Source organism: Rhinopithecus bieti, unplaced genomic scaffold (assembly GCF_001698545.2).
Source record: "Rhinopithecus bieti isolate Rb0 unplaced genomic scaffold, ASM169854v2 scaffold_18688, whole genome shotgun sequence".
NCBI lineage: Eukaryota > Metazoa > Chordata > Mammalia > Primates > Cercopithecidae > Rhinopithecus > Rhinopithecus bieti.
Window position 1 is genome coordinate 512,977 of NW_016809492.1, and position 19,464 is coordinate 532,440.

General features: G+C 36.5%; 1 protein-coding gene across 10 annotated transcripts in view; it reads left to right on the plus strand.

The window, feature by feature from the left end:
• NRCAM (neuronal cell adhesion molecule) overlaps positions 1-17,781 on the plus strand; it is a 325,277-nt gene extending 307,496 nt beyond the window's left edge. For 7 of the 10 annotated variants that reach the window (XM_017889588.1, XM_017889590.1, XM_017889592.1 and 4 more), the window contains 4 exons: positions 1,130-1,261; positions 2,081-2,159; positions 14,713-14,724; positions 15,268-17,781. In XM_017889588.1, coding sequence (XP_017745077.1) covers positions 1,130-1,261; positions 2,081-2,159; positions 14,713-14,724; positions 15,268-15,505 — 461 coding nt within the window. In that variant the 3' untranslated portion in view covers positions 15,506-17,781. The remainder of the gene's footprint in view (positions 1-1,129; positions 1,262-2,080; positions 2,160-14,712; positions 14,725-15,267) is intronic. The other 3 variants (XM_017889596.1, XM_017889586.1, XM_017889595.1) reach the window with 2 other exon arrangements.
• Positions 17,782-19,464: the final 1,683 nt, after the last annotated feature.

Consider the following 19,464-nt stretch of genomic DNA (forward strand, 5'->3'; position numbering starts at 1 on the left):
TCACGAGGTCAGGAGATCGAGACCCTCCTGGCTAACACAGTGAAACCCCGTCTCTACTAAAAAATACAAAAAAACTAGCCGGGCGAGGTGGCGGGCGCCTGTAGTCCCAGCTATTCGGGAGGCTGAGGCTGGAGAATGGCTTAAACCCGGGAGGCGGAGCTTGCAGTGAGCTGAGATCCGGCCACTGCACTCCGGCCTGGGAGACAGAGCGAGACTCCGTCTCAAAAAAATAAATAAATAAAAATAGAAATTTTGCATATTATGACTGATGGAATAAGGGGTTTCACATTTATTAAACAGAATAGATGAACACTGAAAGGATATGTATACACATAAATGAGTACTTTCTTTTCAAACTGGTCACTTGGGCAAATAATGATTTCACTGACTGAGAGATATGCTAATCTTTTGAATGGATTCTTAGCAATAACAAATATTGATCTTTGAGGGTAGATTTGGTTTTTCAGAAATTTCCACTCAGAACCAATTCTTGTGAATGAGATGAATAACAAATCTAAGGAATGAGGGGAAGAACAAATCTAAATAATATTTTGGGTGCAAATTGAGATGTTATATAAAACAATACAGCTGTTTTTCTGATCTGGAAAGGTTTCTTGTGTGGACCGTTTTCTTTTTTAACAGATTTCTAAAAATATCGAAAATGACAACAACCTTACAAGGACAGTTTAGCCTCTAAAAGCAGTTTCTTTGAAGAGAAAATACTCAATTAGATGTATACATTCTGTTCTGTTTAAAACTCAGTTTTATACTTTTCTCATTGTACTTAACGTAAAATGTATCCTGTTAACAGTAAATAATTGGTTTGGGAATTTGTTTTTATTGAGAATATATAGTGAAAATAACTGTGAACACAATGTTCACCAGGGCTTGTTAGCATTTAATGTTATCATTATTCAGATTTCTCTATTTGATTTTTTTAATGAATGAAGATTTTTCAAAGTTAAGTATTTATATAATTTCTGATTAATAATTGACAGATCCTAATTTGGGGCCACATGCAAAATATATGAAAGCTCACATAATGGGGCAATTTTTTACTCTGAGAGACTGCAGCAGTTCCCATCTCCCCTTAACTTACTGCCACCAACACCGTTGATTTATTTTCCAGCGATGGCAAGCCGGCAGGTGGATATTGCAACTCAGGGCTGGTTCATTGGTCTAATGTGTGCTGTCGCTCTCCTTATCTTAATTTTGCTGATTGTTTGCTTCATCAGAAGAAACAAGGGTGGTAAATATCCAGGTAAGAAAGAAAGATTAAAATTGCTTTATAATGCTACATAATAATCCATTAAACTAAAAATAAATAATGGGGGTAATCATGTAGATTGTAATATTATGTCTTCCCAGAGCCATGAGTTTGGAGTTTCTCTTCAAATGACTTTTGATCCCTTTTTATATAATGGCAACCTAAACATTGTCAACGATCATAAGGCATTTGGAGGAGTAAATCAATCTGTTCTCTGAAAACAGTAGTGAGTCTACTTTCTTAGACTCCACATAAGTTATGGATGCTGAAGTAACACCTAAAACCAACTGGCAAGGGGAGAGTTGCAGGGAAGGTGCATGGAGTTTCTCAGAGGAAGTAATGCATGAACTAAGTCTTCATATTGTGATGTGTGACATTGCTTTCCCTATAAAGTAATGGTTTATTCAATTTAGCAGACCCATTAAATTTATATTTCCTTTACCTGACCATTTTCCCTTCAGTGACAAGAAAACAAAATCTGTGAAAGAATAGGCTTACAAAAACAATTTGCAACCATTAATATAGTTAATAAATAGACTGGTAAAATAGGGAGAAATCTTAGAAACTTAAAAATTATTTATTTATCAGGTGAGAGACTAGTCAACTTTATGTGTTAATAAATGTACATTCTATTGGGTTGCCTCAAAAATAAAACACCAACATATATGCATGACCACAATATATATGGTTATACAACATCTACTTGTGTATAGAATTATTTTTCATTGCTGTATGTCTCAAAGAATGCTGTCATGGACTTTGAATAAGAAAGAACAGGATCAACAGAAAATCATATCATTTTGACATTTTTAGTTAAAGAAAAGGAAGATGCCCATGCTGACCCTGAAATCCAGCCTATGAAGGAAGATGATGGGACATTTGGAGAATACAGGTGAGCCCCTGCTTCTCTGCTCTTCATCTTCTCTGCCCACATGAACACAGTCTCAAGAATAGAACTCGGCTAGAACATGCTTTGCCTGGCATCTAATATTTTCCTCAAATAAAAGTTTAGGGATACTTCCATGTCTCAGTGTTTACATGTCCCTCATGGTCAAACATTTTCATTTTTCATTAAAAAACTAAATTTTGATTTTAGTCATAATTTTGGAGGTGGAATGTCTCCCACTTTGTCATATTTTCCATGGGCCCGTGCTGTATTGATCAATCTAGCAAAGCCAGTGTGCTACTATGAGCATTAAAACAACAAAAAAGACCCCCCAATGCCTGCATTGTAAAGAAAACTATACTTGTCATCTTCTAAACATGCTGTAATAAAACCAGTGTGAACAGACTTTTTCATCTAGAATTTGAAGCTAGTTTTCCTAAACAATACCCATACCCTTGCCCTTTAATCATGAAATGGTGACTAGATTGTTTTAGAAGCTGTTAACTATTAAGAAATATCATAGCCCTCTAGGCAATGTGTTACTCACGGAACTTTGATAATACATTCTTGGCTTGATTCCATCATTAAGGGAAAATGTTAATATAACCTATGTGCTAAATTTTTTAAAAATCTTCTTTAAACAAAGGTAAATCTTTTCAAGAGAAGGAAAATATTATTTTAGATTTGTTTAAAAACAGAAACAAAATATGTATTTATTTAAATAAAATGTGGGGATTCTGTTATTTTAAAAGTATACCTTTTAAAAATACTCTTTACCTTGCTTTTTCTTTTTAGAAGCCTCTTGCTTATATAAAATACCTTTTAAATATGCATTAAGCCCACTTTGAGACATTGTTTGCAAGATGAAGAGGCTTTTAGGCGAAATAAAATATTTCACTATTGTGATTACCAGGCATCATTTGTAGAGAAGATATTTATGTTACTTTTTACCATCTCTAGAGCTCATTTTTGGTTTTTCCATGTCACTATCATGTCAATATCATAGAATTTCATGTGACATAATGCTAAGGATGAAAAATATAGAACTGATTGAGAAAAAGACATTTATTTTCAATAAAATCACTTTCTTATCAGTTTCCATGCAGATACCTGTGTTTTTCCTTTATTATCTCAGCCCCTACGTTTTTATATTCTGATCTCTTAAAGAGAGATAACTATGGTTTCAAAAAGTTCTCAGAATTTCTGTATCTCATGGTACAGAAAAATGAGTAGTGAGGGTTGTCTTGATATCAGAAGTTGGTTCTGGAGCTGAAGGTGTATGAAAACCTCATGCAGCATCCATACCCAGTTCACCCAAGAGGGTTTTGTAACACATTAGAGCAGCCTACGGAAGCCCATAGCCTAGGGCATCTGGATGAGTAGAACTTCGCTGAAATAATTCACCCTTCTACATGTTTCTCCTGTAAAGCAGGTAAGCTGACAGCTACTAAATAACTTCTTATTTGTAAGAGTTCTTGTGGCTATAATTATCTATAGGATATGCATACCACTCCCTTATTTATTGTGATGAAGCAAAATCTTTAATGTGTCCTGAAAAAAAAATATGTATTTGCATGAATTGGAAATAAACCATTGTCTTTCATACATTCTCCACATGGTGATGGGCTCCTATTCTACATTATCATGCCTCAGTGAATCTGGCAATGTACTGCTCACCACGTGGGTCTCAAACATCACCTTGCTCTTAACGGCGATGTGAAACCATGATCTGAGGTCATGTGACTTTCCCAGATAACTGCCGCCTACTCCATTAAAACTTGACTAAAATCAAGGTTAATATTTGGGTGATGGTATACTAGAAGCCCAAACCCCACCGCTCTATAATGTATCCATGTAACAAACTTGCACATGTACCCCCTGGATCTATTAAAAAAAAACAAAAAACAAAAAAAACAAAAAAAACGGAGTTTGAGTTTTATGAACTAGCTTGGAATTAAAAGACTGTTAGTTTTACTTTCAACTCAGCCATTGCCTGTGATTCATAGTTCTATAATTTGTCTTCTTCTACGAGCCATCTACTAACAACTTTAATAGAATTTTGTGTCTGGAGCAGTACATGGCAAGTATTTGGTTACTGGTCTCATAATCACTGTGTTTACGTCTATTTGGTCATATTTCTTTGTCTTAGTGTTAATTTATATGTGCTATGTTGGTAAAGTGTTTTCATATAGCTGTCTTTAGCTTAGGCCTCAGTTTCTCAGGAAAGAAAGACTTTTCATTTGGGCTTATTGAGTGCAAACCCAATTGACACAAAGACAAAAACACCTGTACACTTGTCATACATGTAATGATAAATTTGGGAGGTGCCAAGGGAAATCAGGTTCTGATGGGTGTCTTCAACTTGAAACATAACTCAATGATATAATTTTTTCAATGAAACTAAAAGTTGTTAAGGACAATCCCACAAGCAAAATCATTTCCCCAAAATTCCAACCACGTTTTTCACTTTGGTTTACAAAGATAGGGCTTTGTCCTTTGGTTTCCTGACACTACCTCAGAATGTTTTCCCTCTGGTTTATTTTCTATTTAAAGAAATCCAAACATGTTTATTATCTTAGAGGCTGTGATTAATGAAAACAGTTCCAACTGTTTATTAACAGAATCTGTTATTTTTAATAATACATTTAAGTGTCATGCACTTCCTGAAATCACCAGGGTCCTGTCTCTGCTTTGCACCTTCTGGAAGTTTTGAGCTCTGTATTATTTATTGATTCTTACTCTCTTTTATTTCAAAAATAAATTATTGTGCTGACCAGACACATACAAAATTAGGACTATTGCCTAAGTGTAAATTAATTCCATTTCTGATTTGCTTATTCACCAGTCTGAGGATGAAACCATTTCTACATGACTGGCTCTGAGCCAGATGATATTTCATAGTGCAAAGAGGGATAGAACCTCACTGGTGGCCAAATGTGATTATATGCTATAACCCTGTGCCCTTACTCTGACACCCACCCCCAAGCAGTTACCCTCTGTTGGAAGCCTGCAGCTTTCTTTGTTTGTTTCTTTAATTATACAGACAGTAGGATCTGCATCCTTACTAGCATATAGAAAAATCAGAGAAACAATGCAACCAACAGTGTAAGTATTGTTTTATTCTTTAGATCCATTTTCCTTAAAACCAGAATAAACCTAGGTCATAAACCATATGCCCATATTACTTGAACTCATAACTTACTACATAATTGGTGGCTCTCGCCACATGAATCTTGTCATTCATGTGAACATGGGCTTCTGGCAAGCATGCTAACCCATGCTCATAAGGCTTGAATGATGCCAAGATGTGTTGCATTCGTTATATACATTAGAGTTATTTTGCTCACAAATATGAACTGACTTGTGAGTAGAATAATAATGGACTTTTAGAGAGTGGGTAGGAAAGAGTATTTGGTCATGAATGTCACTTGAGCTGCGATGTGGTTTGGCCATGGGAGGGTGGTAACAACAGGAAAATCAGACAGAATTATCACAGATTTACCTGCTGTTGCCGAATTTTACTTAGTAGGATTTAACAGATGTGCACACTTCTGAACAAAGTACTGTTGAAAAACAATTTGAACTCCCTAAAAATTTATTCTTAGGGAAAAAGAAAGGAAAGGATATATTCCAATGCTTTGTCTGCCATCACAAAACTAAGAGGGAATTAAATGTTTTATGTTAGAATTTTTTTAAAAAGTTCCAAAATGCCCACTGTCTCCTCTATTATTTTACAGTGAACTCATTCTGCCAGTATTTATTGAGTGCCTACTGTATGCCAGGACTTGGGAATATTCAAACCAATAGAATTTGGTCCCACTCAGGGAGTTTATGGCCTAGTGATGGATGCAGGGAAGTAAAAGAACAATGACCAGAGTGTGAAAAGTGCTATGAAAGAGATATAACTAAGGTACCAAGGGAACAGGAGCAGGAAGGCAAAGCCAGGTGGGCAGCATAGAAGGGGGGTGGTACAGGGAGTCTTCCAGGGGAAGTCATGCAGTTTTAGCATTGTGATAGGAACATTTCTTTCCACTGCACAATGGTCTTGATTCATGAATCTAAGTCTCAAGAATATACTTGATATTGTATCAATACTTGTATACTGGATATTTTATATATATATATATGTCTTATTTTGAAATCCATTCAACCTTTGACATCCAAAACTAATAATTGTCTGATTCCTTAAACAGACAAAAAAAAATGTGAATGAATTTTTACTTGTTTTGTAAAGCTTTGAATAATACTGCTGCCTACTCCATTAAAACTTGATTAAAATCAAGGTCTGCTATATATATAACTTTTAAATCACCTTCTATGACTTCTTGATTCATCTCATTTGGGAAACTCTCCTTTCATATTTAAACTTGACATGACAACTTCACTGAATACGATGTCAAAAGCAGTTTATTTACTATTTCATTACAAAATTCATCTTGGAATGGAAAAAGGCAAGCCCTAATACAGTGCTTCATGCGGAGTCGTAACCACTCATTCCTGGATAGTTCTGCATGTGTGTTGCATAAGGCATTTCTTAGAGAAAAAAAAAAATCTCTCTGAAGTAGGGACCTGGAGTGGAGAGATGTGATGGGAGATGGACATGTATGCTTGTTGAACACAAACCATGTGGCAGCACTGTGCGTATGACACACAGTGATTTTTTTCTCACTTAACCAGATTCTAATTATTGAAGTATGANTGCATTAAGCCCACTTTGAGACATTGTTTGCAAGATGAAGAGGCTTTTAGGCGAAATAAAATATTTCACTATTGTGATTACCAGGCATCATTTGTAGAGAAGATATTTATGTTACTTTTACCATCTCTAGAGCTCATTTTGGTTTTCCATGTCACTATCATGTCAATATCATAGAATTTCATGTGACATAATGCTAAGGATGAAAATATAGAACTGATTGAGAAAAGACATTTATTTTCAATAAAATCACTTTCTTATCAGTTTCCATGCAGATACCTGTGTTTTCCTTTATTATCTCAGCCCCTACGTTTTATATTCTGATCTCTTAAAGAGAGATAACTATGGTTTCAAAAGTTCTCAGAATTTCTGTATCTCATGGTACAGAAAATGAGTAGTGAGGGTTGTCTTGATATCAGAAGTTGGTTCTGGAGCTGAAGGTGTATGAAAACCTCATGCAGCATCCATACCCAGTTCACCCAAGAGGGTTTTGTAACACATTAGAGCAGCCTACGGAAGCCCATAGCCTAGGGCATCTGGATGAGTAGAACTTCGCTGAAATAATTCACCCTTCTACATGTTTCTCCTGTAAAGCAGGTAAGCTGACAGCTACTAAATAACTTCTTATTTGTAAGAGTTCTTGTGGCTATAATTATCTATAGGATATGCATACCACTCCCTTATTTATTGTGATGAAGCAAAATCTTTAATGTGTCCTGAAAAAAAAATATGTATTTGCATGAATTGGAAATAAACCATTGTCTTTCATACATTCTCCACATGGTGATGGGCTCCTATTCTACATTATCATGCCTCAGTGAATCTGGCAATGTACTGCTCACCACGTGGGTCTCAAACATCACCTTGCTCTTAACGGCGATGTGAAACCATGATCTGAGGTCATGTGACTTTCCCAGATAACTGCCGCCTACTCCATTAAAACTTGACTAAAATCAAGGTTAATATTTGGGTGATGGTATACTAGAAGCCCAAACCCCACCGCTCTATAATGTATCCATGTAACAAACTTGCACATGTACCCCTGGATCTATTAAAAAAAAACAAAAAACAAAAAAAACAAAAAAAACGGAGTTTGAGTTTTATGAACTAGCTTGGAATTAAAAGACTGTTAGTTTTACTTTCAACTCAGCCATTGCCTGTGATTCATAGTTCTATAATTTGTCTTCTTCTACGAGCCATCTACTAACAACTTTAATAGAATTTTGTGTCTGGAGCAGTACATGGCAAGTATTTGGTTACTGGTCTCATAATCACTGTGTTTACGTCTATTTGGTCATATTTCTTTGTCTTAGTGTTAATTTATATGTGCTATGTTGGTAAAGTGTTTTCATATAGCTGTCTTTAGCTTAGGCCTCAGTTTCTCAGGAAAGAAAGACTTTTCATTTGGGCTTATTGAGTGCAAACCCAATTGACACAAAGACAAAACACCTGTACACTTGTCATACATGTAATGATAAATTTGGGAGGTGCCAAGGGAAATCAGGTTCTGATGGGTGTCTTCAACTTGAAACATAACTCAATGATATAATTTTTTCAATGAAACTAAAAGTTGTTAAGGACAATCCCACAAGCAAAATCATTTCCCCAAAATTCCAACCACGTTTTCACTTTGGTTTACAAAGATAGGGCTTTGTCCTTTGGTTTCCTGACACTACCTCAGAATGTTTTCCCTCTGGTTTATTTTCTATTTAAAGAAATCCAAACATGTTTATTATCTTAGAGGCTGTGATTAATGAAAACAGTTCCAACTGTTTATTAACAGAATCTGTTATTTTAATAATACATTTAAGTGTCATGCACTTCCTGAAATCACCAGGGTCCTGTCTCTGCTTTGCACCTTCTGGAAGTTTTGAGCTCTGTATTATTTATTGATTCTTACTCTCTTTTATTTCAAAATAAATTATTGTGCTGACCAGACACATACAAAATTAGGACTATTGCCTAAGTGTAAATTAATTCCATTTCTGATTTGCTTATTCACCAGTCTGAGGATGAAACCATTTCTACATGACTGGCTCTGAGCCAGATGATATTTCATAGTGCAAAGAGGGATAGAACCTCACTGGTGGCCAAATGTGATTATATGCTATAACCCTGTGCCCTTACTCTGACACCCACCCCAAGCAGTTACCCTCTGTTGGAAGCCTGCAGCTTTCTTTGTTTGTTTCTTTAATTATACAGACAGTAGGATCTGCATCCTTACTAGCATATAGAAAATCAGAGAAACAATGCAACCAACAGTGTAAGTATTGTTTTATTCTTTAGATCCATTTTCCTTAAAACCAGAATAAACCTAGGTCATAAACCATATGCCCATATTACTTGAACTCATAACTTACTACATAATTGGTGGCTCTCGCCACATGAATCTTGTCATTCATGTGAACATGGGCTTCTGGCAAGCATGCTAACCCATGCTCATAAGGCTTGAATGATGCCAAGATGTGTTGCATTCGTTATATACATTAGAGTTATTTTGCTCACAAATATGAACTGACTTGTGAGTAGAATAATAATGGACTTTTAGAGAGTGGGTAGGAAAGAGTATTTGGTCATGAATGTCACTTGAGCTGCGATGTGGTTTGGCCATGGGAGGGTGGTAACAACAGGAAAATCAGACAGAATTATCACAGATTTACCTGCTGTTGCCGAATTTTACTTAGTAGGATTTAACAGATGTGCACACTTCTGAACAAAGTACTGTTGAAAACAATTTGAACTCCCTAAAATTTATTCTTAGGGAAAAGAAAGGAAAGGATATATTCCAATGCTTTGTCTGCCATCACAAAACTAAGAGGGAATTAAATGTTTTATGTTAGAATTTTTTTAAAAGTTCCAAAATGCCCACTGTCTCCTCTATTATTTTACAGTGAACTCATTCTGCCAGTATTTATTGAGTGCCTACTGTATGCCAGGACTTGGGAATATTCAAACCAATAGAATTTGGTCCCACTCAGGGAGTTTATGGCCTAGTGATGGATGCAGGGAAGTAAAAGAACAATGACCAGAGTGTGAAAAGTGCTATGAAAGAGATATAACTAAGGTACCAAGGGAACAGGAGCAGGAAGGCAAAGCCAGGTGGGCAGCATAGAAGGGGGGTGGTACAGGGAGTCTTCCAGGGGAAGTCATGCAGTTTTAGCATTGTGATAGGAACATTTCTTTCCACTGCACAATGGTCTTGATTCATGAATCTAAGTCTCAAGAATATACTTGATATTGTATCAATACTTGTATACTGGATATTTTATATATATATATATGTCTTATTTTGAAATCCATTCAACCTTTGACATCCAAAACTAATAATTGTCTGATTCCTTAAACAGACAAAAAAAAATGTGAATGAATTTTACTTGTTTTGTAAAGCTTTGAATAATACTGCTGCCTACTCCATTAAAACTTGATTAAAATCAAGGTCTGCTATATATATAACTTTTAAATCACCTTCTATGACTTCTTGATTCATCTCATTTGGGAAACTCTCCTTTCATATTTAAACTTGACATGACAACTTCACTGAATACGATGTCAAAAGCAGTTTATTTACTATTTCATTACAAAATTCATCTTGGAATGGAAAAGGCAAGCCCTAATACAGTGCTTCATGCGGAGTCGTAACCACTCATTCCTGGATAGTTCTGCATGTGTGTTGCATAAGGCATTTCTTAGAGAAAAAAAAAAATCTCTCTGAAGTAGGGACCTGGAGTGGAGAGATGTGATGGGAGATGGACATGTATGCTTGTTGAACACAAACCATGTGGCAGCACTGTGCGTATGACACACAGTGATTTTTTTCTCACTTAACCAGATTCTAATTATTGAAGTATGATATTATATCACACCACTTATTAAAGACTGGTCTTCAAAAGATCTCACTGCCCTTGAATGGCTTTTCCTGGAAAGACTCTATTGGAGGAGGGAGCATCCCACTTCCTTCTCTTCTTTCAAGCACAGCCTGTGTTGCTGTTGATTCTCTCCTCCGCCACAGCCATTAAACTGGAGTGAATGGATGTTTCGGGGGAGCTCCTTCTTGGCTGGTCATTAATTATAACTGATATGATTTTGTATGTAAAAACCCAAATGAATCAACGAGCAAATATTATAATAACAGAGTTCAGTAATGTTGCTCAACACAAAATTAACATGAAAGTCTTATATTTCTATGTACCAGCAAGCAATTGGAAAATAAGACTTTAAAACATTCTAGTTATGATAGCATAAAAATATGATGTAGGAATAAAACGAACAAAAAGATCTTCCCCCAGTTTCAAGATCCTGTATTCCATTCCATTGGTCAATCTGCCTATCTCTGCCCCAAGACTATACTGTCTTAATAATATAGGTTTTAATAAGTCTCCATATCTGCTAGGTCCAGTTCTCTAACTTCAGTTGTCTTCTTCAAGAACCTTTTAAATATTCTTAGCCCTTTTCATTTATTTGTACATCATAGAATCAGCCTGCCAAGATACACATAAAAACCTGCTGAGCTTTTACTGGAAATAAATTGCAACTAAAGGGCAATATGGGGAAGGTTAACATATTTACGATATTTGAGTCTTCCATCCATGGATGTAGAACGTTCCTCTACTCATTCAGATCTTCTTTAATAACTCTGAATAAAAGTTTTATTTTCTTCGGAGGTCTTACACATATTTTTGTTGGATTTGTCTTTATATACTTCATATTTATGGTCTCATAAATGGAATAATATTTTAAATTTTATTTCCTAATTGTTTGCAAGAGCATAAGTAGAATTGACTTTTATGCCAGTCTTGTATCAAGCAACATTATGAAAAATCTCTTTATATTCTTACATTTGCCTGTAGATTCGTCTGGATTTTTTATATACACAATCATATCAGTTATGAATAATGATAGCTTCCTTTCATCTATTTCTTTTTCTTATAAAGTTGCTTAGGATTTTTAATCCAGTTTTTATTAGAAGTGGTTTATTCTAATTTATTCTAATTCTAATAATTCTAATTTATTAGAAGTGGCCATCATTATTATTTCTGATTTCAAACAAAGTTTTCAGTGTTCATCATTAAAGAAGATGTTTACTTTAGGGTTTCTTGTCGCTACCTTTAATCAGGGTAATGAAGATGCATTCTATTCCTAATGTTAGGGAGTAAAAATACATTCTATTCCTAATGTTTTTATCATGAATGGGTGTTGAATTTTTTCATATACCGTCTTTCTAAATTTACTGAGATTATCATATTTTGTTTTCTTCTGCTAAAATGATGAGTTATACGAATTGATGTTTTAATGCTAAAATAAACCTGCATTCCTGGAATAAACCCAACCTGGATATGAAATATTGTCTTTTTCGTAGATTGCTAAATTTGGTTTGGTCATGGTTTGTTTGGGGTTTTTTCATCTATGTTCATGAATGAGATTAGCCTGTAGTTTGACTTTCTTGAAGTGTTCTTACTGGTTTTAGATATCAATGTTATACTAGCCTCATAAACTGATTAAAGGGGTGGTTCTCAGGACATATTCAAACTTTAATATGCCCAAAATGAAACCATTGATTTTTTCCCCTCCCAACATGCTCCACTCCATAATAACAGTACTTCCAAGCTTCCTGTTGCTCAAACCAAAAATCTTTTTCTCTGTTATTCCATCTCTAACCCATCAGAAAATCCCGTTGGCTCTACCTTCAAAATATGTTCATAATCTGAGCATCTTATATCACCCCCAGTGTTCCACTCTGGTCCAAGTCACAGTCATCTCACTCCTGGATTATTGTAATATTCTCCCTGACTCTCTAGAGCAGAGGTTGGTCAACTAAATATCTAGACTTTACAGGCCACGTGGTCTCTGCTGCAACTCTGCAATTCTGCTATTGTAGCGCAAAAGCAGCCATAGACATTATGTGATAAATAGGCATGGCCTAATTTTACTGTAGTTTACCAACCCCAGCCCTCTAAGGTAGGCTATTCTCAACACTGATGACAGAGTAGTGCTTTTAAAATGTAAGTCAGAGCATGTCGCTTATTATTTGAAAACCCTCCCAGGACTTCCTATCTCACTCAGAGTTAAAGGCAGCATCCTTAAAATGTCCCACAGGCCCTGATTTAGCCCTGCTACTCCCCTTACTTAACTCCTACTCTCCTACTCTGTGTCTCTCTCTGTCTCTCCAGCCACACCAAGCTCCTTAGTGTTCCTAGAACATGCCAGTCTTGTCCTCACCTCGACATTTATACTGCTTGTTACTCCTGCATGAACTGCTCTCCCTCCAACTGTCCACCTTGCTAACTCACCTCTTTTAAAGTTGTTGACCAGATATCACTGCTTGACGAGGCCTTCCTGGACATCTTATTTAATGCCAACTCTCCATCCCTTCTCCAACACCTTCTGTAGTCTTTACTCAGCTCTATAATTTGCATAGTGATAATCATCTTCTGACATAATATAAGCATAATTTTTTATTATATTGATTGTTAATTGTATTTTCATCCACTAGAAATAAAGCCAGTGAGGTGAGGGTTTTAATCTATTTTGTTTGCTGCTATATTCCCAGTGCCGAGAACAATCTGTCTTAGAGTAGGCACTCAATAAACATTTATTGGATGAAGAGATGGGTGGATAGATGGCTAGACCAAAGAAATGCCACAGATAACAAATTTCCAGTAGTGTATTCCTTGGGATGCTAGTATTACAAGGCAGAATAAGACTAGTCATTGGAATTCAGGTGACAAAATTCTGCCATTTTGAACTCTTCAGCTGAATTAACTGTCACACTGAAACATGAACTATATTTCACAGGAAGTGTTTAATAATTAAACCCCAGAGATGTTGTGTAGGCTGTTTTCATAACAGGTTAGACACTCAATGCTGTGTCCTCTGAAGTGCCCCCAAACACAGGCCACCCCAAGATGACTCTTCTCCAGTTGTTTATTAGCAGTGATGATCATATAGTTTATTCAGTGTGCAACAAGAAATCGTGTATTACTGAAACAGGTTGTTTTCAGTGGCATATGCCAGTGTCATATTATTTTAGCATTATTTCCCAGACTTGAGATTTTCTTCTTGGAGAAAAATTGAAATCCCTAGTAAAGGTTATTGAAAAAAGAGCCAGGATACTTGTGCATCTTGAAATATTTGTATCTTGGCTAGAAAAAGAAAAGTCACTGTCTGAAACAGAGGGAGCAGTAAAGTCTTAGCACAAATTGCTAGATTAAATACTGCAGCCAGTGATACCTTTTGTATATTAAGGCTTTTTCATTTTATTAATACTGTATATGTTTCCTATTTTGCCTTGCATTTTGTTATTTGAAAGAAAACAAAATGTTGGGTCCTGTCATTGCCTTTTCTATTTTTTTCACAAATGTTACCTATTTAAAATAGATCAATATGCATAACTAGTTATTTGACCATAAGGGTAAACATTCAAAAACATAATGATTACTCTTCAACTTCCAGAAATTGTGCTTAGAGGTTCAACAGAAAAATAAGCAAAAAATTATAATAATGGACTCTTGTAAAGTCCTATTAAAGTACACTCCTCAGATTCCCATCCAGCATGGTCAGGCTGCATAACACACATGGAATAAGGGAGCTGGGGGGTTAACATGAGTGTAGGAAGCATTTGCTATTACATGTTTGGAATCACTCACATTCTTTAGAATATATTGGCATGCCATTCATAGTAAAATGTAGTGCTTTTAAGTTAAAGTGCGTCTCTTTCCAGATTAATAAATCTTTACTCATTAACTAAAATTTTACAAAAAAAAACAAAAAACAAAAAAAACTATGTACTATCAGTATAAGGATTTTGCTTTTCTTCTTAGGCTATTTTCATTTGTTTCTTCTGCATCCTTTTAATGGGATTTGTAGGTCTCTTGAAAGGTAAGGTTGAAGTTTACAGTCTGGCCTGCATTGATAACAAAATTATTTGAAATGCAGGATTTTGCTTCTCCTTCTGGGCTCAGAAAAAAAAATCCATATTTCACTCCTAACCAAAATCATGCTCCATTCACAACCAAGGAATCAGAGATATTGTGCAGTTTAACATACTAACTTCTTTACTTGCCATAAGCTTTTGCCTTTTTGAATTCAAAATAATGATGATTTTTCTACTTTTCTTAATTCTTTCTTATTTAATGCTTGTGATTATTTCTGGATTGCTTTCAACTCAGGAATCAGAATTTGTCATTGAAATTAACATACACAATTGAGAGCCATCCACTCTACTGAAGACTTCATGATTCAACCATTTCAGCTCCTGATTTCCATTCCAACTCATCCTCGTCATTGGAGTCAACCTGACAATTAGATTTGGCCAGACAAACCCAGGACTCCAAATGCTTTCTCATAATTTGCATGCATGGTCTTTAAAAACAAAAAATGTTACCTAAATGCCAATCTTGACAAAAATGTTTTCTCTTCCAGTGACGCAGAAGACCACAAGCCTTTGAAAAAAGGAAGTCGAACTCCTTCAGACAGGACTGTGAAAAAAGAAGACAGTGACGACAGCCTAGTTGACTATGGAGAAGGGGTTAATGGCCAGTTCAATGAGGATGGCTCCTTTATTGGACAATACAGTGGTAAGAAAGAGAAAGAGCCGGCTGAAGGAAACGAAAGCTCAGAGGCACCTTCTCCTGTCAACGCCATGAATTCCTTTGTTTAATTTTTAAGCTCTTTGCCAATATTCCATTTCTCTAGAATGTTTATCCTAAGCACTTGTTTGTCAGCCCTCTCATACTATGAACATATGGGTAGAGAGTATATTTTCTGCTGTATGTTAATATTATGAGAATAGTTAGAGCAAAAACATAACTCAGTCAAATGATATGTTAATGTGAACTGGAATGCAAAGTGCATACTTTTTCGTTCAAAATGGGTATTCTTGATTTCCTCAGAACTGGTAAAAAAATAATGTGACATCACCAACAGATCCTGTTATTTCCTCTTCAGGATACAGTTCAATATGATGCATGAAAAATGCTCCACATTTAAAAGACATACCCGTGTATGTTATGAAAACATGGTTTGATACTTTGTTTATACTATCCTCAGCAGAACCCCTATATATGAATTCCGTTTTCATTGTCAAGAGTGTTACTGTAGTATTCTCTAGAACTTCAATGTCTTTGTGGACATTGTTGTGAAATTGGTGACTCTATGTATAGCTGTCGTTAGTCTTTTTGGGAGACTGTTAGGAACAGTGTGTACAGTATATACTTGCTAAATGAGTTCATTATGACAGTCGCATTGCTGATGCTTACCGAGAACTGTTACCTACTCTTGGCTCCTGTTACTCCGTAGGCTTCTTAATCTTCCAGGCATTACAGCAGCACAGTGTTCTTTTTACATCATTTCTATGTTTGGTTGTTTTTAGGCATAAACAAGGTGTATTGCAATGCATTTTGGCATGTGTGCCATACTGAAAGAATCAAAAACAAATCATTCAAATTAAATTTCAAACATTATTCCAGAGAACACAGGGCAAGACACATACAGTGCCTTCAGACATTAAGCATTCCATAACATACTGCATTCTGTATCAGCTGGTCCAGTCCATTCTGAGTCCTAGATTACTGTCATTGTCTAAAAGTAACCTTTAAAAAGCAGAGTTCATGAAAACTGCAACGCTGGGAAAAGAAGAAAACATGAAAATAAAAATAAGAAGACGGTTTATTTGAAATAGCATTTCCTCATAAGCATAAAAAGAAAAGCTTTGTCACCAACTGAAGCACATGATGATTTTGTGGTCCTCTATGATTTCTATTACATTCGGTAAGAAAGATGTCAACATGCTAGAAAATTAATTTTAAACACTAAGTTATTCCAACACTAAAAGCATACAACAGCATGCCAACAGTAATGTATTATTCTCCAAGACTTTACCTATGTGAGTGTTCAAAACTCTGCAGCATTAAACAATGTGTATGCAAATTGCTATGGACACATTTCAGAATCTAAGAAATCTGACAAGTGCTTAAAAGGCCAACAGTCCAAGGGATTACATCTGCAGTTTAAAAAGTAAATATATATTCTATCATATTCATAAATAATATCTATCAAATGGGTTACCTCCAAATATGAAAATCTATAACAACCTATGGTTGAAGGAATGCTCAGTTTCATTTGCCAATAAATTGGTTTCTCATAACTTGCATCAAGTTTAATTTTAAGTAAAGCTTTTTATATGTAGATATTTTGTTGAATTTGTAAATACACTTAAAGTGTAGACGCTATATGCTTATAGGTGTTACATACAAATAAACATGCAATGTTTATGTTGTACTGTATAAGAAGTAAGCTAATTAATGCAGTGAATGGGATTGGAAAGCATCTACTTAAATATGTACTGGGTTCCCCCCTCCCCCTGCCTTTTTTGCTGTGAAACTGAAATAGTGAACTTTTCTACATATTGACAGCAGATTTCTCGATGAAATCTTCAGAGCTTTGCCTATGGGGCACAGTAGGCCTAGTAACCTGGCGTCTTTGATATATGTAGGTAAAGCATAATTTAAGGTAATCCCAGATAAAGATGGCCCTAAATACTTTCATGTCTCTATATTCACTTTTCACAGATCCACCTGTCTATTGAAAATACAAAAAGACAAAACAGGTTTGCCTTGGCATCAGAGAGCACAGAGATTAAAAGTTACTGTAAATTTGCCAATATTTTGGGAGAACAATAAAAACACAGTTTTTCCTCTTCCATACTGGTAGATGCGAAATTTATCTGTGCATGAAAGGGTCACTTCTGTATCACACCTGTAATAGTGCAACAGGTTTTGTATTACAAATTAAATGTGGTTTTAAAAGTTCCTCTCTCTTTTGTAATGTATGTTCCCAATTGAGTGTGAATGTCCAGGTAATGGTGTATGTAATGGTACAGGCAAATGTGACTGCATTTCCCTCAAAAAAGTCATGATTAAACAGTCTTGATCTCTTTGTGATTTTTAACTTTTTCAAATATATATTGCCTAATGTTTTAAAATGGTGAAAATTTTATTTTACTTTAAAATGGCTGTTCTATGCAGAGAAAATTAAAACTAAATACAAACAGATCTAATAAAACAGGACATACCAAAAACATTTGAATGAGAAACAGGACTAGATATTCCTAGCCTTTTGAGAAAGGTTCAAGAAATCAGGCACTGCCTCCTTTCTCAAAGCCTGGTTCCTGGTGCCTGCCTGGGCCCGCCCCCTCTCTTCTGCTTGCCTGGACTCTGCCCTCCTGAAACACAGGTGACTTGGATTTCTTAACTCTCCTGTCTGAAGAGGACACTACAGGTATTGAATATATGTCATCCTCTCCCTTCTCTCCACCCTCATTCTTCTAATCTTCTCAAACCCCACTGCAAACAGCCAAGCCCCAGCATGTTCTCATGTTCCACCACCTGCCCGTTATTCTCCAGCCCCCTGGTCCCAACCCCACACCTACAAGACCTCCTGCTGGCTCAGAGCTGCCCTCCTCCATGGTGATTTGGATCACATGTTATATAAGTGAACCTTAAAGTGCTATGCCAAGCTTGGTGTTTCCACCTGGAGGGCATGTCTGTCACTCACTTCAGAACAGCATGTCAGGGCCTCTCCTCCCCTCTACAATGTGGGCCACATTCACAATCCATAGCTTTGTCTTCATCATCAGTCCTGGGGCTCTTCAGCAAAAAGGGGCTGGAGAAATGCAATCTGGACCCCAAAAAGCAATGGTCCATTGATGGTATGAACTTTCTTGTTCAGATGGCTTACAACAGGCCCGGTTTACCTATAATGGCTGATTTGTTTTGTTTTGAGACAGAGTCTCACTCTATCACCCAGCCTGGAGAGCAGAGGTACTCACTGCAGCCTCTGCCTCCTGGGTTAGTTCAAGTGATTCTCATGCCTCAGCCTCCCAAGTAGCTGGGATTACAGGTGTGCACTACCACGTCCGGCTAATTTTTGTATTTTTAGTAGACAGGGGTTTTGCCGTGTTGGCCAGGCTGGTCTCAAACTCTTGACCTAAAGTGACATACCCGCCTCAGTGGGTGGGCCGAGTGACCTAATCGGGCTCCCAAAGTGCTGGAATTACACGCATGAGCCACCGCGCCTGGCCCTAATGACCGATTTTGGAAAAGGCTTATGGAGGCAAGGGAAAAGAATATGAAGAATTCTCACCCAAATTAAGCAAATCCCTCCTGCTCAGGAGATTTTCCTACAGATTACCACCAGAGGGCTCCCCTGCTCTATGCAGTGCAAGAGAAACCTACTTGCAGGAAAAAGTGGCCTCTGGACACAGTGCAAACCAGCTTTAATAATCAGCTTGTGATCTGATCATGCAAAAAAATGATTGCTGCAACAGGGGAAAATGGGATTTGCAGCTTTCCCTTACGAGTCCACAGCTTCCAGAGAGCAAGCATGTGTCCCTGTGAGCCTTGTTAAGCTTCTTCCTCTTAATGATTGTGGCTGGGGAGTTTCGGTAGTGGGAGAGGAAGGAGGAATATGCCTCCTGGGTCCTACTAAGCATCTCTACCATTGCTGCAAGTTGACAGGGATGAGGAGAGGCATGTCCTTAAAATGGCATCTCCCTCTTCTCCAGAATATGCTATTTTATCTGCCAATGGCTTGATGTTTTGTGATGGTATAGCTCCCCCC